Source organism: Dipodomys merriami, unplaced genomic scaffold, assembly GCF_024711535.1.
Source record: "Dipodomys merriami isolate MVZ:Mamm:240054 unplaced genomic scaffold, mDipMer1.0.p SCAF_4, whole genome shotgun sequence".
NCBI lineage: Eukaryota > Metazoa > Chordata > Mammalia > Rodentia > Heteromyidae > Dipodomys > Dipodomys merriami.
The window spans coordinates 62,327,558-62,354,506 of NW_027205603.1; the positions used below are offsets into that span (position 1 = coordinate 62,327,558).

Consider the following 26,949-nt stretch of genomic DNA (forward strand, 5'->3'; position numbering starts at 1 on the left):
GATGTATTTAAGAAAAACCTAGAGAATTATGCCTAGAGAATTATGATTATAAAATAAACTCTAAGATCATGAGTGAAGGCTGGAGGATAAAATAATAGCTGTCTTGGCTTAGTTATTTCTGTGTGTCATCTGAGAAAAAGCACATTTTTTGACACTTCAGTCCACTTGGCCTTCTTGGGAAAGTGGTTCTGAGGTGATAGGATGCTGACTAATAGTACTGGGTCTCACAGGGGACTTCACCACATTCTCAAACAGAAGATCCTGCGATTGCGACATGGGCTTCTCCCGCTTTGTTCTTTGTTTTGTTTATTTCCTCCCCCATAGAAACAATCCATTTGGGTTCATTACATGGCCATTTGTTAGTCTGGGCCATCATCCTTGTTTTTGACTATGGTGAAGTCATTCTAGGCTGGGTCTGCATATAAGTCAACAAGAGATACTGCAGCTGCTCTGGGAACCAGGGCAAGGCCCAGGGTCACCCTGATACTTCAGGCCACAAGCTCTGCTCTCCCAATAAGGAATTTGTATATTTTACCACCAAGAAGATTGGTTCGACTTTGGGCTGCTTACATGGTATAAGTAGACCATCTATCTGTTGTTGAACTGTCTGTCAAAGTGTGATCGTCTCAGAGAAAGGTCACAGAGGTTGAGTGTGCATTAAAATGAACTTTTGCAAGCCAAGCTCACCTGTCTGATTATCACCCACCATGAGACAACAGAGAGACAGACACTTGGGACTTTGCTGGTTTTATATCTTATGTAAATGGAATCGTACACCATATGTTATTATGTACCTGGCTTCTTTCCGTCTTCATTGTATCTATGAGATTTAACTGAACTTATTGTGCATTTTTTGTTCATTCATACTGCAGAGGGGGCTTTCATCCATGAATATAGTATGTTCTTTATTCCGTTTTACAGGTGATACAAGTTTCCTTTTGGGGAAGGGTAAGGCTATTATAAATATTCAGTTACAAACATTCTAGTACATCTCCTTTGGTTAAAGTACACAGACACACACAAACATACACACACACATACACATTTACACGTGTTCCTGCAGATATGCCATATTGCTTGCAGGAGGATTGCTGGGTCACAGGCATGTATATGGTAACATTTATAGATAACGATGGTTTTCCAGAGCAATGGGATGTTCTGGCACTCAAACCAGTGGGGTAAAAGTTTGACTTGCTACTGCTTCTCACCGGTATTTGACATCTTTTGTCTTTCATGTTAGCCATTTGGCATCTGTGCCCTGCATGGAGTTTAATTCCCTTCATTCTAAGCTCCATGCTCCCTGCCCTGCATGGAGTTTAGTTTAGCAGACTGCCCTTTTGAAGGATTGTTAGTAATTTGCATGTCTTTTGGTGTGAATTACCTATTGTTTGCCCATTTTTCTATCAGTTTTCTAGTTGTGCTATTGTTCCATAGGAATTCTTTCTGTAATTAGATATGAGATGGTAAGGATTTTTCTCTCCTTGTGTGGATAACTTTTATACTCTCTTAATAGGGTCTTTTGAGAAACAGATATTACCAATTTTTTATTTATTTACTTTTTATTTATTTATTTATTTTTGGTTGTGGAGCTTGAACTCTGGGCTTCAGCGCTGTCCCTGCGCTCTTCAGCTCAAGACAAGCGCTCTACTACTTTAGCCACAGCGGCACTTCTGGTTTTCTGGTGGTTTATTGGAGATAAGAGTCTCACGGACTTTTCTGCCCAGACTGGCTTTGAGCCTGTGATCCTCAGATCTCAGCCTCCTGAGTAGCTAGGATTATAGGCGTGAGCCCCAGTGCCCAGCGATATTACCAACTTTTAACAAATCTAATTCTTCTTCTTCTTCTCTTCCTCCTCCTTTTCCTCCTTTCTCTTCCTTTCCTCTTCTTCTGTGTTGGTACTGGGGCTTAAACTCAGGGCCTCTTGCTCTTGCATAACTTTGTGTGCTCAAGCCTAGTACTCTTATCACTTGAGCCATACCTTCACTTGTACTTTTTTGCTAGTTATTTGGAGACAAGAGTCAGACGGAATTGTCTGCCTGGATGACTTTGACTCTCAGTCCTCACAACTCAACCTTCTGACTAGCTAGGATTATAGGTATGAGCTACCAGCACCAAGCTTTGAGTTCAATTGGCTACATACTGCTTTTGCTTTCCCTGGAATTAGAAACAGTTGAGGGTACGATGAAAAGCTTTGAGCTCCATTTTTATATCATTGTGGTTTTAGGTGACACAATAGAGCTATCAATTTAATACTCAAAATTGGATTAATAAAGGGAAGTAAAGTAGAGGACTTTCATTACTAACTAGAAAGACCTTTGACTCTTCATGAAATGTCACTACACCAAGTGTTTCACCAGTAATGACACTTAGCTTCGAAGGAATAAAAATAGAAAATTCAGACTGGGCACATGTGCCTCACATCTGTAATCCTAGCCACTCAGATCTGAGGATCATGGTTTGAACCCAACACAGAAATGAAGCTGTGGCTCAAGTGGTAGTATGCCAGCCTTGAGTGGGGAAAAACAGCTAAGAGATAATGCCCAGGCTCTGAGTTCAGGCTCCAGTACTGGCACACACACACACACACACACACACACACACACACACACACACACACACACACACACACACACACACACACACACACACACACACACACACACACACACACACACACACACACACACACACACACAGAGTTTCATTTTTGTGTTTAAAGTTCCTGTGGATGGACCTTCTTTGATGTCACTGTTGCTTAGTTTTTTTCTGTTTATATTTATTGCAGATTGTGCTGGTCAGTGGACATCTGGACAGCTGGGACGTTGGGCAGGGCGCCTTGGATGATGGTGGTGGATCCTTCATATCATGGGAAGCTCTCTCGCTTATTAAAGACCTGGGTAAATATTTAGAAAATCATTAACCAAAGTATGAGGATCTCAGTAGTGGCATAGTTAGCTCAATAGACAAAATCCATAGCAGATTAGTTTCTGTGAGGTGTTCAGAGCTCCTCCTGAGATATGTGTGTGTATGGTGTATATTATATTATATATATTGTGAGTTTTATGTTATATAGTGTGCATTTTATAGAGATATAGATATATAGATATTATAGATATATTGTGAGTTGGTTCACCCAAAAGAACAAACTTATTGCCTTAAAGAAAGAAAATTGTATTTAAGTTTGCTACAATAGTATTCAATAGTATTATTATCCACTGGGAAAAATGAACCAGCAAATAAAACCAAAGCAATGTGATGACATCAGCTAGCAACCATGTAAGGAAATCATGACCAAGAGCAAAAAGAAAAAATCAGCAGTTCTCCAATTTCCTTTCCTTATTCCTCTTAAGACATTATCAAGCTGTCAGGACAATGGAAACAGGCAGCCATCATCCCATGACAGCAACCAGAGAGCAATTTAGGAAGGATGACTCCTGGAGCCCTGAAATGCAAGCTGAAAAAAATGCAACTTCCACTAAACTTACATGTGGGTAACATAGACAGGCGTCAAAAGGAGAGGCTAATAATGAAAATAGGCCACACATAAACATAGGCACATTTCCTCTTTGTGTGCTGGTTGAAAAGGTGGATTTTGTGTGTGGTTAGAAATGGTGAAATAGTCTAAATTGCCAGTTCCATGTCTGAGTCAGACCAGCGTGGTTTAGAAGTATCTTGTCAGCAGAGTAGCCTCTACCACAACAGAGGCTGAGATGTGGCATCAGCCCATTCCATTTTGTATTTACATACACAAGTGTTTAAATTCATGCTTTTCCCACTAGTTTTACTTCTGTTCCTCTGTGTGTGGGTCTATTGACAGTAGATTGCTGATAGGGTCTTGTTTAGGGCAAGTCTTTGGTGTACTGTTGGCATTTATAGCTTACTTGGGGTTTTAAATGGAGAAATGGAAAGGTGCTTGTATACCTTTGACCTTCTTACTAGGCCAATGTTTCTCAGCCTTGTTCCTGTTCACATTTTGGATCAGATAATCCTCTGTCTTGGGGTCTGCAGAGTAGACTATTTCACCGCATCCCTGGCCTCTACGCTAGGTTCCAGTGGCACCTGCCTTGCCCCTTAAGTTTTGATAACTAAAATGCCTCTAGACTTTGCCAGATGTCTAGAGGAGGTTGGAGGGCAAATACCCCAGTTTCAGAAACACTAAACCAAATTAGTAAAAAATTAAATAAATAAAATGCAAGGTTACCTGAATACAAGCTCAAATTTTCAAGGAAAACAAACAAATCCCAAATCACATTGCCCATACTTGCATTTTCATCATTATCATACATAACATAAAAAATTCTCTGAGCATCTACTATGCTTTTTATCAAATGATTTGTAAAAGTCGTCATCTGTTCCTAAGGCTCTTAGCGGTGTACACATTTGTACAGATGGTACACATCTGTAACTACAGCTACTCAGAACCTAGAAGCAGAAGGATTTTGAGTTTGAAGCTGGCTGGACAAAGTTAGTAAACCCCTTTCTTAAAAACAAAATACAAACTCTCAGATTGGAGTTGGAGATGTACACATACCTACATGCATAGGTATCCATATGGACATAGATTTGATGTCTTTAAGCACTATTTAAGGTTAAAGAGTGGAACTGTCCAGAAAAATCAAAGCCAAAAGCAACATTCCTTATTCTTCCCCTTCCCTAAAAAATATGTTCCCTTGTGATCTCTTCTTTTTTTCCCTTGAGTCCTTCCAGAACAAAGCAGGTTTTAGAATAAAGAAGGCAGAAGACAAACATTTCCTCTTTATGGAGCACAGATATTTTGTCTGGAAAATTATTCACTTTATTGTGTGCAACCAGCTTGATTAGAAGTGGAGAGGTAGAATAAAAAGAGAAACTGCACCCATTTCAGTTGGATTCTTGCCTTAGGCAAGTCATTGAACTATTTAGACTTCATTTTCTTCATTTCTATTCAACTGTAAGTTTTCAGAGTATTTTTTGCACTGGGTTGAAAAAAATTGTATCTTATCCAAGGCTTTGAATCGCCATACTCTGACACTCAGCATTAGACCCTAAATCACTGTTAATTGGGTTCAGCGCCATGGCATGGATAAATGTCAGGCACCAGGCAAAGGTGAATTGAGTGCCTTGTCTCCAGCTCTGAGAGCGCATGGAGTTCAGCTCATTTTGATAGCTGGTGACCAGTCCTTTCAATCTAAATCATAACTCTCTGAAAAACCTCTGAAAACCTATGTACACATATCATTAGAACTCTGAAATAAAGAGTTGCATCTCTTGTGACTAAGCATTATTTGCAGCATGGTACGTCTCAGTTAGACTTTAAAACAAAGCTGCCAGGAACCAGTGGCTCACATCAGTAATCCTAGCTACTCAGAAGGCTGAGATCTGAGGATCATGGTTCAAAGACAGCCGGGACAGGAAATTCCATGAGACTCTTATCTCCAGTTAATCATGGAAAAACTAGAAGTGCAGCTGTGATTTAAGTGGTAGAAAGGATGCCTTGGTGGTAAAGCTCAGTGACAGTTCTCAGGCTCTGAGTTCAAGCCCCAGGACCGAAACAAACATAAAATAAAACAAAGCAAAACAAAAACACAGGATTTTAGGTTCAACTTTCAGCTCTGAAACTTTTTAGTTGTGTGGCTTTGGCTTTGGGCAAATTACATTATTTTTTTTTGTCAGTTGTGGGGCTTGAACTCTGGGCCTGGACGCTGCCTCTCAGCTCTTCAGCTCAAGGTGAGTGCTCTACCACTTGAGCCACAGCACCACTTCCTGTTTTCTGATGGATTATTGAAGATAGGAGTCTCATGGGACTTTCCTGCCCAGGCTGGCTTTGGACCATGATCCTCAGATCTCAGCCTCCTGAGTAGCTAAGATTACAGGCGTGAGCCACTGACACCTGGCTTGGGCAAATTACTTTTAGAGCCTGTTTTTTCACCTACGAAATGAGGACCATGGTAGTTTCTGTCTCATTGGATTGCTTTGAAAATTAAACCGACTATTTATAACCTGACCAAACAAGTTCTCAATAAATGGTAACTTAAATTTCAGTGAGAATGATTCTGGAACAATTCTATTTTATATAAGAAGATTTTTGCTGCCTTCCCCATTAGTTGAACACTTTACCTCCTAAGTTAACATGTGAGTTATATAACAAGAATCTCAGGCTGACTTCCTAAAATAGTCTTTCTCTTTATTACTTATTGCATGATGGAAACCCAGAGGACTTTCCAGTTTTTCCCATTTGCATACTAAATTTTCTTGAGTCTTCAGTTCTTCTTGTTATCTCTATGTTCTGCCTTTATGTTCTGTTTCTGTTGATTGTACCAGGATCTACTCTGCACTTCACTTTCTGTGAGTGCACCTACTGAGTCTCACTCTTGAATTTTAAAATTGATTTTGGATTTCTAGATTTCCAATTATTTTGTGAGCATTGATGAAAATCAGTGATTTCCCCTTAGGGCTGAGGGGAAACATAATTAGTATGAGGATCTAGGTTTGATCTATCCCCAGCCTACTAGCTACCCTAACAAAGAGAAGGAAAGAGAGAGAGAGAGAGAGAGAGAGAGAACAGGAAGAAAAAAAGCTTGAGCCTAATGCCAGTGACTTACACCTGTAATCCTAGCTACTCAGGACTGACTGCAACCTCCAGGATTACAGTTCAAAGTCAGCCCTGGCAGAAAAGTCTTCAAGATTCTGTCTTCAATTAATCAACACAAAAGGCAGGGTTGAAGGTGGGACACAAGTGGCAGTCCAACTCTGCTTAAAGAAACCTGGATGAGAGTGTGAACACTTGAACACACGAAAAAGAAACAGGGGCTTGAGAAATGGGCCGGCAGTTACATTTATTACTTAATTACATTGGGCCCAAACTGTTTAATTGGTAAGATATGAAAGCTATGTGGAAATCTTTTTCCAAGAAAAATGAGACTCGTCTTGGCTACTCTTCTTTGGAGGGGGCTCAGGCAGCATGCATGCCACAGGCCCGCATGCCTGGCTAATTTGAAGTGATGGACCACGGGACTTCCAGATATTTGGAGATCCTTTTCCAAGATTTATTCTACTGGTATCTTCTCCTTCATACTCTTTCACAACTCATAGATTCACTCTCTTGCTGAGCCATCAACTTAAATTATATTCAATTAATCTAATGAGATATTTGTGCTTTGTAAATATAATCATTCATCCCTGAGTAACTGGCACAGAAGGCTCTTTGCCATGAAGTGCTGTTGAATAGTGTGTGTGTGTGTGTGTGTGTGTGTGTGTGTGTGTGTGTGTGTGTGTGTGTGTGTTGTGGTTTACTAGATGTGAAACTGTTTATTTGACATGTCATTTCCTGGAATGTTCTGGTGTCAGTGGACAAAGTCCTTGGCCAAAAGTGCTACACTTCAAAATGTTCATTTGGCACTTGAAAAACAAACTATACTCCATTCCAAACTTCTCCCAACTTTATAATTTTCTGTAAAGTTAGAACTTTGAGTTTTTAAGCCTAAAGAAATTAAATTAGAATGAACAGTTGTAATGTGGGCTTTATAAGAAAGGTTGTTGGAGAGAAATTTGACTGTCAACATCTTAATCATGATTAGAAAAGAGGTTGAAGGTCTTTGGCTGAGAAAAATATTTTCTCGTCTTTTTCTTAACTTGTTCACTCAGTAAGGTATTCCTTGGTGATGGCATATCTATTATAAGATGTCTTGTGGAAAACAGGAAGGAGACATGGCCTTTGAAGAGGGAGAGACATTTGCTAATATAATTGCATGCTTTTGACCATAGAATGGATGAATTTCTTCGGGCACTTGTTGAGTGGAAAGCTATCATGGCAGGATGGTATCAGGACAGCTCACCACAGTGATGATTAAGCTTCCTTGTATGGAGATAAATAGCTGAAGCACTAAGAACAGAATTAAGAATTTCCAGCAGAGCATAGAGTTTCTTTTATACTTCTGCATATATTACAAATAAGGAAAAAATATTAACAGTAATAGTCTAGTCTAAGGATATATGCAGAATGTATTTTTGTGTAATAGGCATATTTACTCCACATATTTATTTTGGTGGCATGGTAGTTTGATGTCAGTTCCTCATGCTTGTTTAGACAGGTGCTCTACCACTTAAACCATGTATACGGCTCTTTTTGTTTTTGTGTGTATGTGGTGTGTGTGTGTGTGTGTGTGTGTGTGTGTGTATCTCTCTCTGTGTGTGTGTGTGTGTGTGTGTGTGTGTGTGTGTGTGTGTGTGTGTGTGTGTCCTGGAGCTTGAACTCAGGGTCTGGGCATTGTCCCTGAGTTTTGGAGATTTTTGTGTTTTTCTCAAGGCTAACACTATCACTTGAGCCACAGCTCCACCAACTTTTTTTTTTTAATTTAATTTTATTTTATTTGTGAACATACTGTACAGAGGGGTTACAATTACATGGGCAGGATAATGCATACATTTCTTACCAAGCATTGCTGCCTCCTCCTTTGTTTACCCTTCACATCCCTTCCCAGCCTCCCCCCTCCCTATCCCAATCCCAAACCCAATCCCAATCCTTCCTCTCCCCCCCACCCCCCCACCCCCGCACCGATGTTGTAAAGCTCGTTTTGGACATGACAACTTGTACTTCTCATTGTTGCAACAGGTCCACCTGTATCCTTAAACAACTGGTTTTTCCCCATCTCCTCCACAAATTATACTGACATCAAATATAGTGAAAGCAGGGGTTATACTGTGGGGGAGGGACATACAAAGCAACAAGGAAGTAATCTTATAAATGCGTTAGAAACACATGCATGAAAGAAAAAAACATTCAAATACATATCTAAGGGTTCATTCTCTTAACATCACATTATCTGACCTTTTCCGCTTGATTCACACATATACTAGATATTGCAAATAAGGGAAACCATAGGACCTATGTTTCTTTGGGCCTGGCTTACTTCACTTAATATAATTTTTTCCAAGTTTTTCCATTTCCTAACAAATAGCTCCACCAACTTTTTAAGTGGTTAACTGGAGATAAAAGTTTCAGAGACTTTCCTGCCCAAGCTGGATTCAAACCATGATCTTGAATAGCTAGGATAACAAGTATGAGCCACCACCACCTTATTGCTTTAGTTTTTCAGATACGATCTTATTTTTTTCCCTCAAAGCCAGCTTTGGCCAATGATTTTTTTATCTATTACTCTCATGTAGCTGAGATGAAAGGTATGCCTCACTGCCATGCCTGGCCCATGGTTCATGTTCTCATCTTAGTAATCAAGACAGAGCCCCCCCCCTTCTATCTCTCAAAGGAAAGAAAAAGAAATTATTCTTGAGATTGTAATCACCATAAGCAGTCTGTTCACAGGAGTACAACACAGATGTAGGAAGTGGGAAAAGTCATGCAGGAGTCACCAGGCCTTCTTGGTGAACACAGCTAAATGGACGGCAAGGAGTTGACACACTGGCTCCAGTGTAGGTAGTGTTTCATGCAGCCATTTCCAATGTATGGTCTGTCTTCTCTTGGTTGTCTCCCAGGCTTTGGTCAAGTCTGTCCTGGAAAGGCCCCAGGAAATCCAATGTGGAGTGACTGACAGAAGGGAATACATAGCGTTCCTTCAAATGGAATCTTCGGGGGAGAGCAAGCAATGGCTAAAACCCTGAAACCAACTGGGTTTCACCCTGGGGCAAGCCCAGACCCCAGAAGGAGATCTCATTTGGAGAGTCATCTCCTTCTGGGTATAAAGCACTAACAGCTAGAGTCTAATGAATAGTGACATTGTAAGCCTTGGGGTAAGGACACGCCTTTTTTCCTTCCCAACAATAAACCCAAGCAGTGAGTAGCACTTGTTATACCTTTTACAGAAGAGAAAAAAACAAATTAGAGAAAAGCTAAGTACCCTTCCCAATGTCACACAGCTATGGTGTGAAAACGTAACTCAGGAGTCTGGCCACACAACAGTCCTCTTAGAGACTTAATAGTCCTTTTTTAGTAACGCAGCATTGGCAGTCTGTTTCTGGGAACCCTCACTGGGAAGCTCTCTAGAGACATTGTATAGAGAATGGCAAAGTATCCAACGATTAGATAAGCTTCGGAAACTGTCAGGGTGATTTTTGTAATCCTCAACAACGTGTGTTAAGAGAATGTTCTGTGGGTACTGTGTACCTTGTGACCCGCTGCTGCTCTGAAGTGTTTTGTGAACCAAAAAACAATGCTTACCTGCCGAGACCTCAGGAAGCTGAGTGCCAGGACTTAGCTGTGTTTTCATTCTAAATGTTTGCCCCACTTTGGGAGTTTACAGTTGCCAGAATATTGACAAGCTAGAACTACACAATGCTTCCCAAACTGGTATGGCAAAGATTATTCTTGCTCTTCTCCTTGAAGAACATTTGTATTTACCCAAGTGTAAATTCTACCCAACAACTCTCCATTTCAAAGGAATGTAGTATAATTGGAAGTATTTGAAATATGCTAAGGCCTCTCTCTGCTATGTCTGAATTTGGCAGTTGTTTTCTTTTCTAGAAGGAATTCTTATCTCAAAACATTCCACAAGCTCTCCTCACTCCCATTTTGGATAGTTTTGTTTGTTTGTTTGTTTGTTTTTATTCCCCTCCATAATTACTCTGTAAAGCATAGAAAGGGAAACTGCTGGCTGGAAAAGTTACCATGTTACAATCGCTGGTCCCTGGTGCTGACTTGTAGAGAAGAAATCATTTACCTGAAGCTCTCCAGAAAATCAACTTGTTATAAAAGTTAAACTTGTTTTTAAGTTTTAAAAATCCTGACATTACATTATATTTTTATTCATATGAATTTTAGCGTGTCGAATACACTTTGGTCTTGTCTATAATTTTGCTTATTGAGGTAGTTGAAGTGCTTGAAAAATTAGAAACTTTAAGAATTTGTTCTGCCCTTTTGTTGGTTGGTCACTGCTAAAAGTAGATTTCTAATCAATGGGGCATTTGTGACTCATTGTGTACTTTATGTCACCAGTACTGGGACTTGAACACAGGGCCCTCTGCTGTCACTTGGGGTTTTTCGCCCAAGGTTGGCATTCTTCCACTTGAGCCATACCTCCTCTGCCTCCTCGTACACTTTGGAAGATGATTATTTTTATTCAAATATTCTACTTTCTCTAGTGGGAGGTTAGTGTCTGGTTTTTCTAATACCCTTTTTTTCCAGATGGGAATTGCTAAGAAATTTTCCTGAGATTCAGATATATTTGTAGCTCCACACTTGGCATTCTTTATATCTTACATTCTTCTATTCAGCTAACATAGATATTTCTGCTGGCATATGCACAAAAAGAGGCAAATTGTGTGTAGATTGATCTGTAAAATATGTCCCTGGGATAAAGTAAGATTTGTTAAAAATGAATGTCTTACAATGTGGTTTGCTTTTTCATTTTGGATGTGGCACAGGAGCTTCCACAGTCATTTCAGAACAGCAGGCCCATGAGTATTTCTGTTATTATTATGTCCACTGGTTAGAACAGCAGACCCATCCAAGCCTAGTGGCATGCAAGGGCATCGTGACCAGGTCCTTCTTGTCGGATGGAATGTGGAGGGCTGGTAGATGAAAGCTAGGACAGGAAGTATCACATGGGTCTCCTCTTTCCATATATATCTACCTTCCTGCCATATATACTTTGATCAGACCAGATGCCTATGAAAGTCAAAAAATGGAGTGGTAAAGGAAGTGGAAGCCCAAGAAACTAGTATCATCTCTCTTGGAGAAGAGAGGCCCTAGAGAGAAATTAAAAAAAAAAAAATCAGTAGATTTTTCCCCCACACAAGAAAGCATCCTATCCAAGTCCAGGATGGGGAAGCCTGGCAAAGCTAGCTACCTCACTCAAAGGATATCATCCTAGTGTTGGGCGATAGACCACAAGGAAGTCTCCTGTTTCAGTCAGAATTGAGCATCCACTCATGGAAGGCAAAGACGCGTTTTGTCAAGAGCTCATGATCTGGTACCAATAGCTTCACATGGGGATAGAGCCATTTGAGCTAAACCTTAGAAAGATGGCAAGTAGGGGAAGAAAGCACATAGCCAAACTTCTAAAAGCCCATAGCCTGAGGAAAGTATAAAGGTAAACTAAGAGGCAATGAGTCACAGGAAAGTGAGGGTCAGCTTTTGATGGGTGCCAGAAACAAAGCTCAAGTTTGGGGTCAGTGGAGATTTGAAGCCTGACATTTGGTGACAGAACCTCTTTCTAAAATAAAGGGATCAGATAGATGCTCTTCTTTACGTCCAAAAATAATGTGATTAAATGCAATGGAGACCCAGGAGAGCAGGGACATCTCAGCTCCACTGAGCCTGGAAACCCACAGCTTTGGTGTTACTAAGCATATTTTATTTGCTATGTGGCAGACGAGTCAGTTTCTACCACTCTCTGCTAAAGATTCAAAGAGGAAGTGATGGGGTTTCCAGGATGCTCTGTTCTCTGCCTACACACTTCTCTGCCTCATGCTAATTCCTCATTTCGCAAAATCTGTGGTTTACCCAGATTCCAATGAATTCTGTTCCAGTAAACTGGCCTAAAAACAGATCTAGAATGACATAGGAAAATGTACTCTTATCCAAACTTTATGGATTTTAAAAAAGGACCTTGGAACACAGGATTTCTCTTATCCTATTCATGAGCATTCTCAAGCAAGCACTGGAAACAGTGTTGGGTTTGCCATGGGAACAAAGGGCGAAAGAATGTGCTGAAAGATGTGAAACATTCTTAGTACACTTACTTGTAATCTCACTAATGCCCTCATCATCACCTGCCATGAACCTATGCTATGCCCGTGTGCTGATCTTACACCAGTGTCTCAGAACATATGAGGGACTCCGGTCTCTTTGTCTTTCAGCCTCTTAAACCCTTCTTCCCATAAACAACTCAAAATCAGGAGGTAAATGAGAGGCAGCACATACTTTATCTTAGACCTTGGGTTCGAATCCTTCTAGGGTGATTTGTAATTGTCTCATCATGGACAAATCAACCATTTCCAGTTCAGTTTTTTTTTCCCTCTGTACAAAAACAACAACTCATCTTCAAAAGTTGATAGTGTGATTTGAAATGATTGAGATAACATTTGGTCCCCACAAAGCAATCAGCAATAGTAATAGTAATCAGTGCTTTTAGATGAGAATAGTGACCGAAACAACAGATTCAGGTGGTCCAGCAGAGGACCCGCTCAGGCTGGACTCAGCTCTCCAGTCGTTATCTATCTGTACCCCATTGCCCAGTTTAGCTTGTTCAGGCTGTCCCCATAACAGAGATGCTCTCACATCAGTTTAGGCACTGCCTATGGTCATCTATAAAGCTAATATGAAAGCTGATTGTCTCCTCATTGCTGGGACATTTAATGGATGCTTTGTAAGTGTTACAGTAAATTAAAATAACATTCCACTGCCCAGAGATGGAGAGACTATGGTCTTTTCCCATCTCCTCTACTCTCTGCCAATGTTCTTAACCTAAGTAACACTATTATTAAAAGATTTGTAAAATACTTGAAGAAAAGAATAGTAAAGAAAACAGGGATTTGGGGCCCCGTAATTTACTACCAAGTAAAATTGATATATGCCAAATAATCAAGATGGAGAAAATGAGGAATCAACCCAATGTTTGCAGTTTACAATCTACCCAGTGACTACTTTCTCTAGTAGTCATGGTTTGTAAGACAGTCAAACCTCTACAACTTCAAGGTATTCTCAAAAGATCTTTGTTGTTCTTGGTTGCATTAGAGTTTTGGACTCATGGCCTCCAGCTTGCTAGGCAGGTGAACTAAAATTGGATCCATGTCCTGGCCCTATATTGCTATATCTATTTTTCAGGTAAGGTATATTTTTTACCTGGACAAGCCTGGACCATGATCCTCTTACCTCCCCCTGGAATTACAAGTATGCCTTCATTATGACTAGCTTGTTTGTTAAGAGGGGGTTCTTGCTAACTTTTTACCTGGTGTGACCACTGTAAAATTAAAAGCATCCCAATTTCCATCTCTCCAATAGCTGAGATTATAGCTATGAGCCACAGAACATGGCCCTCAGAAGATCATCATCTATCGACAACTAAGGATGATGACTACTAATGCTTGTATGATAATCCCTTTTCTATAACAATGGCATCTTTTGAAAAGCATGTATTTAAAATGCAATTGAAACTATTCTGAGTTATTGCTTTGATTAATATGCATTGGAAAATATAACTCAGAAGTATTTCAAAGGCTGTATTTCTGTGTTCACCACTGTAGCCCATAGGTCGAGCTAGCCATCCAGTATTCACTTGCTTCAAGCAACACATTAGAAGAAAGAAATATTTTATAAGGTGCTTAAAACTGGAATTACTCTTTTTCTGAAAAAAAGAATGTGTGAGTTCATCTTTTATAATTGAATAAATTTAGGTGAAGTCATTTAAATGTCATTTTTGGTCAAAATAGTTTGGTAGAGGAACTTTTTTAACTGACTACCTTGCTGAAAACTTGATATGTGTTGTGGCTATAAATATTTGTTTAAACTTATAAAGCAGAGGTTTTTGATTAAAAACTCCAATTATCTTCCAAGAGAATTCCATGTCCTATGTTGTCATTTTTATTATCAACAAACATGAACTAAACTCTCAAGAGAAGGAAGAACTAATTAAACACCTATCTCCTATGTATCTGTTACTTCTCATCATCTTTTTCAACCTCCCCCCAACCCCAATTTTCTTCTATGGTGTATATCATTACTTCTTGCAGGTCATGAAATCTCAGCTTTTCATCAATAAAATAGAGAACAACATACTTGTAGGACCAAACAGGTTAAAATATGTGCCTGCCAGATCTGCAAAGATGGAAAACACAGCCATGGCCTAGAATATTGACAACACTGCAACTTACATGACCAGTCAGTGGACTGGATAGGGATCCAAGAGTTAAGGAAAGCTTACCTATGTCCTGCAGCATTGCATTACAACAGTGTCATGGTACTAATGGCTGATGTTTAACATTTGGGATTTAAAAAAAAAAAAGGATTAATAATAGTAGTGAATTCTGCATTTTACAACTTAGATGAAGTTGGGTCAAACATTTTTTCTCATCCAGATCTTTCCAGACTGATGTGAAGATGGGAGTCGGCAGCCTCACCCACTTTAGGATAAGGCAATGACACAAGTTAGCATTCTTTATTTACATTTTATGCTAGCTATGAGATTCTCGTTCATCTAGAAGGCATGATTATGAAGAGCCTTGGGCTGCTTCTTCCAACTTGCAAAAGTAGAAAATCTCTTAGTTTTTCTTAAAGTAGCTTTATGCTTTTTCCTGTCTTTTTTTTAAGCTAAGAAATGTTCCAAATATTTAAAAATCACACAGAATAATAAATACAGACATATCCATCTGGATTTCATAAATGTTAACAACTTGGGGAGTTTTTATTATCATTAGTGTAAAAGAAAAATGATAGCTATAGTTGAAATCTGCTTTATACATCTCCCCTACTTAATCCCTTTTTCCCTACCCAGATTTAATCATTGGTCTGAGATTATTTTAGCATTTTTTTCTAAGTATGTACATGATACCCAGTATCTTATACTGCTTTGTGCTTTTGAATTTACATGAATAGTATTATTTCTTTTTCTGTAGTCAAATTTATTCTGCTTCACTCCTGATCTTCCTCAGGCAAATGTTTATTCCATTAATTTTCAGTCTTCCTAGATATACATTTGAGGCCATGTTTGCTAACGTTGTACAAGTTTTGCATTGAATGAACCTTCACTCTAAATATGTTGGGATATTCAAGATTTCTTTTTTGCTTCTACTTATTACAGTTTTCTTTTAAGTTTCCAAATTTCAGAATTGTTTTCGACTTAGAGCATTACAATCAAAACTGCTTATAATATGGTCTATAAAATAGCAATTCTTTGGTATTTGTCGAGAGTTAATTTTGCCAGATCTGTTTTTAAAAACTGTATCATTTGACTTGAAAGATTATGTAGCCTATTTTTTCTGTTAATCCTACACACACACACACACACACACACACACACACACACACACACACACAGGTTCATTAGTTAAATTTTCTGTATCATTGATAGTTTTCCATTTCAATCTACTGATCTGTCAGATTTTGAGAACAATATGTTAAAATATTCCACTAAGATTGCAGTTTTATGAATTTCTTCATGAGTTTTTACAACTTACCTTTATACAGTTTGAGGTGTTGTTTTATTATACATTTGAGCCTAGACATCACCTTTGTGCTTCATACTAATTTTTCTTGCAAGTCTGTTTTATCTTACACTAATATCTCAGGGCCAGCTTTCTTTAAGTTACTCTTTTTTGCTGTTCCTTTACTTTCAGTCTATCTAGGTCATTATGATTTAGTTGTAAAGAACATAGAGTTATGTTTTAAGGTATTTAATCAGACAAAAATCAATCAATAGGAAAGTTTGTTCTGTTTATCTTTACTGCAACTATTTTAAAGTAATTTTCTAATGCTTTTGCATTAACGTTGCTATTTTTGTTTCCCCTCTTCTCCATGTTTTATTTCACTTTTGCTTTATATTGGATTAATTGGAATTTAGTTCCTCCATTTTCTTTCAACTGTTTTTAAATTTATACATTTTCTCTCTATGTACTATGTGAATCTGGAAAGGCTGTTGAATGCCTAAAATCCTAGAACTTGGGAAACAGATGCAGGAGAATCGCAAGTTCAAGGAAAGCCTGGGCATGTAGTGAGACCCTGTCTGAAAAAAGAAAAGATAAAAAGTAAGGAAAGAATGTGTCACAAACATTTGTCTTCATTGAGTATTATAGAAACCACATATCGTTTCAATGTGTCCTTTTCCCTAATAAATTTAATGTCACGTGTACTTGGTCTATGCTAAAACCCTCCATAAATGGGTTATTATTAGTTAATTTCATTAGCTGTTTCCTTGCAGGATGTTTCATTGTCCTATGCCTCAGTTTCCTCATGAGTGGACTGTGACAGTAAATTATAGGTTTATTTGGATAATTAAATGAGGATTATTTGGAGATTACACTAATTTAGTTCTTGATCCATATAACTACTCTGAATTTTGACAATTAATTGGTGAACATTCAATTCAGATTCAGATTCAGTTCAATTCAGTTCAAACCAACAGGTTTACTGTCACTTTTATTAACTATTATTCCAGGTGTCAGTGGCTCATACCAGTAATCCTAGCTACTCAGAAGGCTGAGATTTGAGGATATTAGTTCAAAGCTGGTGTGGGCAGGAATGTTAGTGAGACTCTTATGTCCAATTAACCAACAAAAATCTTGAAATGGAGCTGTGGCTCAAGTGGTAGAATGCTAGCCTTAAGCCAAAAAAACCTCAGGGACAGCATCCAGGTCCTTGAGTTCAAGCCATGGCAATTCAAGCCATGGCACCAGCAGGTGTGTGCACATGCGCGCACAGGTGCGTGCGCGCGCGCACACACACACACACACACACACACACACACACACACACTCACACACACACATTGAATTGTAGATCTCAGTGCTTGTGGCTCATGCCTATAATCCTAGCTACTCCAGTAGCTATCTAAGAATTGAGGTTTGAAGCCAATTCATATGGATAAATCTAAGAAACTCTTATCTTTAATTTACCATAAAAAAAACTTGACTCACAAGGTAGAGGGACAGCCATGAGTAAGAGAACCAAGCAAAAGCACAAAGCCCTGAGTTCAAGACTCACTACTAGCATGCACAGATGTGCACACATGGATGCATGTGTGTGCGTGCACACACACATGTGCACACAAATCTGACTGCATCAATTATCACAAGAATTTATATGGAAACACTTTAGTTTTTACTTTTTCCTGCTCTGATTCTTTTTGCTTCTCCAGTTTGAGATAAAGAGCTCCTTTTTCAAGAGGTACACAGGATCACTAATGTCATAAGCTGTCATTCTCCCTCGTGTGTCTTCCCAAGTGGAAAAGCCTCACAGGATACCATCTCCTCCTGACTCTCAGGTCCCTCAATCTCACTGTGAGTTTTCAATCTCATCATCTCTCTATGCAGCTGCTATGGTGATTTTTCTCAGATTCATTATGTTAGCTCATGATATTTCCCTTCATGTGGGTTTTTTATTCTATTCAACATTTTTATTGAATTTTTCTAAAAAGATTTTTACTACTCAAAAAGTTTTTAGATTTATTGAAAAAACAGAAAGTTCAAAATCCCCTAAACTACACACACACACACACAATTTTCCCCACTAACATGTTGCAACAATATGGTACATTTGTTACAATTAATATACATATATTAGTACATTATTAATAGTCCATGACTTATTCAGAGTCCTTATCTTTCACCTAAAGCATTTGCTCTGTTCCTCATCCAGGTTTCACACTACATCTAGTATTCATGTCTTCCTTGGCTCCTCCTGAGGTTTCTTAGACTTCTAGTTTTTGTTGACCGACATTTTGAAGGCCACTGGGCAGCATTTTGTAGATACCGCTTAACTGTGATCTGCCCACTGTTGGGCTCAGGATCACACTGTGGTTAGATATTCAGATACAGAAACCATGGAGGGAGAGTGCCAGTTTTATCAGCTCCTATCAAGGTTCATACTATTTTCATGATCACCCAGCTGAGATGTGGTTATTAGGTTTCTCCATTCTACCTCCCTCCACTTTCCCTTCTGCAATCTTTAGAAAGAGTGTCATTCAACAGCATGAAGTACATCCACCGTGGTGGGGCACCATCACTACCATCTATCTCCAGAAATTTTTCCTCTTTCAAATGTGCACTCATTAAACACCAGCTCTCTGTTCTTCCCTCCTCTTGGCCCTGACGAGCACCACTGAGTGGCTTCTATCAACCTTTTGTATGGTTGATTGTTACAGTAACTCTTGGGTTATAGCTTTTCTTCGTGGTCTGATCTCATTGGGTCTTTTGTTCCCTAAGAGTAAAATGAGGATTTACATATTTGCTTTGGCTCAATCTCTCTAGGTTTCAGGGAGACTAGTTTCCCCTTACTTTCCCACTGTTGGGTATTCAAGCCCCAATGGATTCTTGTAGCACAAGCTTTTACTTTCTGCTCTAACCTGAATTCCTTCATTGTCTCTTGTATCTAGGGAGTTCTGTCTCTTTCTCTTTTATTGTTTTCCTCTTTCCCTTTCTTTCCCTTCGTTCTTTCTTCCATTTTTCTAAGTTGTGCTATGCATTGCACAATTAACAGTTTTAAAAAGTCACTCTAAATATTTACACGTTTTTGTGACAGACGGATACCTTCTGCATGCTTGATTGGCCAGAAATCCTCCTACTTCCTTTCTAAGGAAACAAACACCTTGGGTTCACCCTGATGCATGACATCTGGAGAAGGGAAGTAGGAAATCAGGGCAGTGACCTCTGTGTGACATCGAAGGAGAGCGAGGCATGGATGGCAAAGGTTATTGACCCCCAAGTTTGTCATCAAGTCTTCCTTGTGGTTTTTAGCTTTCTAGTATGCATGTAAGAAGATTTTCCTCTTTAAAAGGGAAAGGGAAAGGATTGAGAACGATGAGGGACAACAATGGAAGGGTTGACATTGACACAGATGCGTTGTACTTACAGACTTATTTGTTGAATTGAAATCCCCTTGTACCAATACTTAAAGTAATAAAAAGGAAAACAATATATGAATTTGTTAACTAATGATGTTTATTTCCAAATTTTGTTCATCACAAAATTTTATAGCAGTCGTAATTTGAATCATGAGGCGACCAATGTTACTGGATCATTTTGCTATTCTTCCAAATAAGAGCAAGAACTTTGGTTTGCACAGAAAATTGTATCACCCACAAACGTGTAGTTTTTGTATGTTTTGTTTTAGAATATTTGAAACTGGCTCACAAAGCCCCTTTCATTATCCTAAGCTTGGAAACACTGGCTTAAAGGTACTGACAAGAACACACAGAGAAAAATAATTCTTACCAAGCTCCTTCCTCTTAAGGTTGAGCTACACTGGCTCATCCAGCACCAGCTTGACAGCATCCTCTTTCTCCCTTCTAGACCCAGGTTGCAGCACCCATAGAGGTTGTAGACTCCATTCCTAAGTGATCTAAGTGTGGGTGTTGATTAGCTTTTAGATGATGCTATTTGGACTCATACAAAGAGTATCACAACAAACACAAAATCATTCTGCTGCTACCCTGGACAAATGACCCCAATTTTCATATTAGATTAGAGAAAGTCCTAGCTCATGAAAGCAAATATGTTATTTCATGGCTTCTCTGATTTCTGCCAAGCTTTGGTAATTACACTTTATGTAACCAGCCCTCATTTAAAATTTTTTTCAGTATGACTTTTCTCTGTTCTTCTTCAATCATGCCTTAGACAATTCTGTACTTCCTTTCCTTGAGAACTATTTAGGCAGATTTCTGCTACTCTGTTTCTCACAACCCCGAAAGTCCAGCATTGAAAGAAACAAATACTGGTTTTTCAAGTCCGAGCTTCTTGGACATTCATGGCTGGTCCCAACAGCCATTCTGATGACAGTGGTCAGCATATGAATCACTGGAGTAACTGGGGAGACAGCAGATAGGTAAGCAGGAAGTCATTAAGAGGACTGTCATTTTTTCTTGTTGTTGCTGCTGTTTTCTGTAGTTCTGTGATCCATGCTTTTGAGTCAGTCACATTTCTAGCCTTTTACTCACCTCATAAACTCTTATGTACTGTGTTTGTCCATCATAAACAGGACATTAAGTGAAGGTGAGGCATGTCCTTGAATATACTTAGGGTCAGTGCATTGAATTAAATGGGGAACGTGGACAGAGAGAATGGAATGGAGAGTGGACTTGTTCATGACTGGTCAACGCAGCACCTGGAGAGGCTGGTGCAGGGAAGCGTCATGTGGGAGACTGGCGCGAGGGCACCTGGCAAGGGCGCCTTGTGTTGCAGCACGTCTCCCACACTTAAGTATTGCTCCTCCTTCCACTTGATATGTGTTCATCTCCATTGCTGCATTCAAGCTCCTTCAGCATTTTTAATCTGCATGGCCATATCTGGCATAAGGTAGAAATCAAGATTGTTAAGTCTGGCAGAGCTGGTCACACTCTAGTGTTTTGAAAAGGAAATGGAAGGACCAGAGGGAAGGCTCACTTTGGTAGTGAAGCTGCCAGTCCATGATGGCTCTTGATTCTTACAAATACAAATAAATGGTAAGGAAGGGCAACTATAATTGAAGGGTAAGAAAGGAGAGCAAAAAATGGGTAATGAGACACAACCAATATAGAACTGGAGTCTGGCCCAGGAAAGCACCGTGCAGAGAAGGAGACCTGTGGGTGCACAGCAAGAAGTCAGATAGCAATTGGCTTTCATTTAATCATTAGTGTTTTCTCCTTGGCTCAACCTTCCTTCCTTCTTTCCTTCCTTTCTTCCTTCTTTGTTTGTTCTTTCTTTCTCTCTCCCTCTTTCTCTCCCTTCCTTCCTATTCTCCTCCTTCTCTCCCTCCCTTTCTCCCATCTTTAGTTCCCTCTCTTCCTTTCTTTCTCTTGTGACACTGGCGTGTAACACCAGGGCTTTATATGTGACAGGCGGGTGCTCGTCCGCTGGCCTTAGCTCCATTCTATTCATTACATAAATACTCAGAGAACTTTTTTAAAATATAAGTTTGTTGTTGTTATTTATTAAGGTGTTGTGCAATTCTTTTTGGACAATGCCATCCTTTCCTTCACTTTCCCCCAGCTTCACCCCCCCATCCCTGCCCACAAGTTGCATAGTTCATTTTTCCACAGTGTATACTGACTACCATGAACTGCATTTGAATGCTTTTCCTCCCTCCATTTCTGCACTCCCCTGAAACCCTCTCAAGAAAGTCAAAAACAAAAAAAAGCAAAAACAAAAATCATATTAAATGATGTAAACCAGATCCAAAGAAATATAAACTGCATGTTTTCCCTCATTTATGATAACTAGAAAGTGTCTGGGATATTAAGAGAGGACCACAATAGCTCACTAGCTATGTGCATATGACCATATAAAATGATGCTTGTCAAAATGAACTCCAAGAAAGGGAAATGAGGTACTTTTTTATTGTACTGTTTGAAGTTATTTCTTTTTTCTTTCTTTTTCCCCCCTTTGATTTATTCCCTGATGTCATGGTTTTTTAATATCTGTATCCTTTGTCTTGTATATAACTTTATTTTGATTTGGGGAAGAGAAAGAAAGTCACAGAAATCGTGGGACAAAAGGTGAACCAATTCAACAATCGTATTCACTAGACACTAAGTTGGAAATGAACTTTACGACTTGGTAGGAGAGGAGTCAGGAGGGGAAAAAGTGGGAGAAAATGAGGGAGGAGGTAACACTTTTCAAAAAGAAATGTACTCATTACTTGACTTACGTAACTGTAACCCCTCTGTACATCACCTTTACAATAAAATGTAAATTAAAAACATATCTCCATTTCCTGGAATGCATTCTGATAAATAGTATTCTAAATGTTCAGAGGAGTTACATCTTTGGGTTCTTCCCCTAAGGATATCCTCTTTCAGTCTTACTCAGAAAACTTTTAACCTATGCAATCGCCAGGTGAGCTACTTCGATATGCTCATGTTTAAAGTAACTTATTTCCTCTTATGGAAGACAGACCTTACTTAATAATTTTTTCCAAGTGGGAGATTAGTTGTGGTCACAGTGTCAAATTTTTCATAATTCTGCAAGTGCTATAAAAAGAAACTTAATGGCTTGAAGTGAATTCCCATGACAGAGTTGTCCTGTCACTGTGAATTGCTATGATCATCTTTGAAGTGATATTTCTTTCCACACTGTCTGTCAGCAGCTATGTAGGGTTGGTTTTTAGATGGAAAAATGTGTGAGTTTAGTTGATCTACATCCAAAGGATTCAAGGGTTTTTGTTGTTGTTGGATATGAGCAACTATTTACTAGTTCAGTTGTATGGCGATTTTAACATTTATCTGTCCTTAAATTTTGTATCAGAAATAGTTTTTTTTTCATTCCCCTTTTTTCCTTTATTTAATTTTTTGGTACTACTGGAAATTGAGCACGGGCCATCTACATGCAAGCAGACACTTTATTACTTGAGACACATCACCAGAGCCTTTCTGTATTGGTTAATTTTAAGATAGGGTCATGCTTTATAGCTGGCTTTTCCTGGGCTATACTCTTCCTCCTTGGTGCTACCTCATATCCCTGGGGATGACAGACATATGCTGTTGTGTTCAGCCATGTGCTTTCTCTGAAGCTGGGAGAGTAGGCACTTAACAACAAAGTCAGCTTTTGAGTGAGATGGAGTCTCACAAACTTTTATGCTTGGAGTGGCCTCAAATTGTGACCCTCTCCCATTTCTGCTTCTCAACTGTCTAGATTATATGCTTGAGTCACTGTACCCAGAACCATACCCCTTTTTTCTTACTCTTCACTTATTGAAGAATATTCTTTTATACTTCCTTAGTGATATTAACTTCACTGCATTCAGGCTTATTTAAGAAAGCATATACGGGGCTGGGAAGGTGGCTCAGTGGTAGAGTGCTTGCCTTGCATGCATGAGGCCCTGGGTTCGATTCCTCAGCACCATGTAAGCAGAAAAAGCTGGAAGTGGTAGAGAGCTAGCCTTGAGCTGAAGAGCTGAGGGACAGTGCCTAGGCCCAGAATTCATGCCCCACGACTGACCCCCTCTCCCCCCAAAAAGAAAAGAATATATTTCTGACCCTATATAAATCTTATTTATGAAAGTTTTGATATTATAAGTTGAAGCCAGTCAACATCTTCCCCTCTCCATTGGGTATATATCCAGGACTTCTGTTTTCTTTTTCTTATCTTCCAGACTGGGAAAAAAATGTACTGTTTGCAAGCAGATGATTTAATTTTGGATAAATGCCTTTTTATATTTCTCTCTCCCTATAATTTACTGCTTGAAAACCATGGGAAACATCCAAGTGAAGATGCTGTTTTCCAGCTTTGACATGACCCTGGGTGCTGACCTCCCAAACTTAGAAAGATTTATCTCATGTGATCCAATGGTGGAAGTAATAATATCAGCAGTTAAAAACCTTCTAAGACACCATCAGGAAAAGGAAAGTTTGGTTATTCTGCTTCTTGTTAAGAACAGCTGGCAATTTAAAATAGCAGACAGTTGCTCAGGGGAGGGCCAGGGAGGAGATAAAAATGATCAAACAAGAATGCCTCCTCCTCTACTGTGAACCGAAGACATGCATAGTCGTCATAAAATCAAGCCTCAGATGCAGGCATGTATATGTGCTTGTCTTTATTTGGTTTTCAAAGATGGGTTCTCCTGTGTATTTATTTTCTTTGAGGGGAATATATCCAGATCAAAAACAATTTTTTAAAAGAAAATACTGGCTACTTAACAGCTTGTTTAAGAGGCCTGGCTTTGCTGACATTCAAATAAGGTCATCTCCTGTGTTAATTATGTCTATGAGAAATAGGTTCCCCCCACCCCACCTCCAGGCCATTTGCTCATTGACTCCATTTATTTGCTAGAAAACAGATGATTTTCTCATCCTGGGGCTCACCCAAAGAAGGTTGGCCCTCTTCAGTCCCCAGTGCAGAAGCACCAAATGAAGGCTGCCACAGAGACCACCCAGTGCTTTGATTCTGAAGAGGCATTTTCAAGAGGAAGTGATTCTAAAGAAAGACATACACAGGACCCATTTTATAGGGTGAGGCTACATATGACATGCCTCCCTGTTAAAAGTATTCACTGATGAAAGCAGGAATGAGCATGTGAACTGGATTTCTTCAGTGTCGTTGCTGTAGTATGGATGATGAATGTCTCCCAAGGTGAAGTGTTTAGGACTTAACTCCTGGGGTGGTGCTACTGGAGATGGTGTATCTTTGAGGGGATGGAGTCTTATGGACATGCTTAGGTCACTGTGACTGTGCTCTAGAAGAGCATTGTGGAACCCAGTCTCTTCCTCTCTTTCTCTTAACTTTCTTACCATAAGGTAAGCAGTTAGAACTAACCAACATGCAAAAGCTTCTTACCAATGCCAATATCAGTCTTCTTGCCTGATAACTATGAGTGATATACCCACTCTCCAGTTAGAATGCTTGTCACACAGAGAATCCTCTATTTTCTTTGTTTTTTCTTTTGTTTACTGGCCATCAGGTTTGAACTCACTACCTTGTGCTTACAAGGCCACTTGTGCCATTCCCCCATTCCTGTTCTGTGTTACTTTTTGAGATAATCTCTCATTTTTGCTCAGGCTGGCCTGAACTGCAGCTCTCCTTTCTATGTTTCACATGGTAGCTTGAATTATCATGCCACCATAGCCAACATTTTCAATTGAGATGGGATTTCATGAACTTTTTGCTCTGGAATTGCAATCCTCCTGATCTTAGCCTAAGTGGCTAAAATAACAGGCATGAGCCACCACTCCTTAGCATTTTTCTCTCATGATGGCAAGGTTGAGATGAATCTTGTTTACCAGGATATCCCTAGCACTTGGCCCATGTATTATTCTCATTGGCTAGTTGATAAAGTGACAGGGAGAAGCTTAGGGCAAGTAGAAACTATTGTTGTCTTTGATGTTGCTGTTCTGGTTCTCTAGAGTATAAAGATTTTACTTTGGGTTGCCATTTTCCACTGTCCATCACTAGAGAGAACTAAGGAGGGGGAAAAGAAACCACAGAAATCAACAGAGACCAGTAGCTGACCTTGATCATATGTGAGCACTTTTTGAAGTTCATGCTATTTCTTTGTAGTTCTTTCCTAGCAGATGAAGTGAATGGGTTTGACCTTTTTACAGGTTTTTTTTCCCTGCATCACTTGATGAGTGTATGCTAGCAATCATCAACAGCAGGTGACCTTCTCTGCTTATCATCACTGGCCACTTTTCTTCTGCAATTTTCCCCTTTGGTCTTTGACATATGGGTATTTTTAGCAGCGAAGATAAGCTTTTAATAGCAATTCACTAAATGTGGCTTCTGCCTTGTGACGCAGTGTCTGGGGAGCATCTAGATGTTCAGATGGGCTCATGGTGTAAAGATACTCTCGGAGTAGTCTCCTCAAGAAAAGAACAAGGCCTTTAGCATCGGATAGACCTGCTTCAGAAAGCCTCTATTGTTGTCAATGTATCAAGAAGGAAAAGTGATAAAGAAATAATTAAATGCATTGATACTGCCTAGATGTAGAGCAAGTGCTATTATTCTTATTTCAAAGATGAGAAAACTAAGTCTGAGCGAGATAAGAAGTTTTGCTCAAAGTTTTTCAGACAGTAAGCTTCGCTGTTAGAACTGCTTGTTATACAATAATTGTGCCTTTGTCCAGAAAATAAATGTGAACTCATTGATCATACAGTCTGGCCACAGTAAGTATTTGACAAAGGAAGAGTTGCTGCCTTCTTTCTTTCTCTCCTTTCTTTTTGCATAAGCTAACTGATATGAGAAGTGAGACTGAAATTAGATTTCAGTCTTATCATGGTTCACCTGAACTGCATCCTCTCAATTCATATCTGTCTTTCTGATTGCTGATTTGTATACACATCTCCTCTAAACACAAATTGGAGGGAGTGACATGACCTTCACTTGTTGACAGAGACATGAGTAGGCAGAATACCGTGATGAATGTCTCAATTCAGGCAGGAATTGAATGTTGCCTGTGGGGTAGAATGGCTCTAATACCTGTGTTGACCATACATCATCCCTGAAAATTAATCCATCTCCACCACAGTCATTAAAATGGAAACGAATGCCTGTCTGTCAAAAATCACCTTAATGGGAAGGAAGAAGGACTAGCACAGTATATATGATGCATCCACATCTGTAATCATGTTATTTACATGATTTTACTGCTGATATTTGGAAACTGTTTTAAGATATTGTGTTGCATGAATGGGTGTGTGTGTGTGTGTGTGTGTGTGTGTGTGTGTGTGTGTAATTTCTTTCTTGAATATGACCTGAATGGAAGCTAATAGTTTTCCATGAACATATCATGATTTCTAAACTCAAGAGTCAATGTTCTATTTCGCATCCATTTTTACTCACTTTAGTACAAACTTCTAGTTCATTGGGTATGTTGAAAAGAAAATAATAGTGAGGGCCTTG

At 39.3% G+C, this 26,949-nt stretch overlaps 1 protein-coding gene across 1 annotated transcript in view; it reads left to right on the forward strand.

Moving 5' to 3' along the window:
• Positions 1 to 26,949, forward strand: part of Cpq (carboxypeptidase Q) — a 425,857-nt gene that overhangs the window by 251,458 nt on the left and 147,450 nt on the right. Inside the window, exon 5 of the mRNA XM_069991811.1 lies at positions 2,786 to 2,897. Coding sequence (XP_069847912.1) covers positions 2,786 to 2,897 — 112 coding nt within the window. The remainder of the gene's footprint in view (positions 1 to 2,785; positions 2,898 to 26,949) is intronic.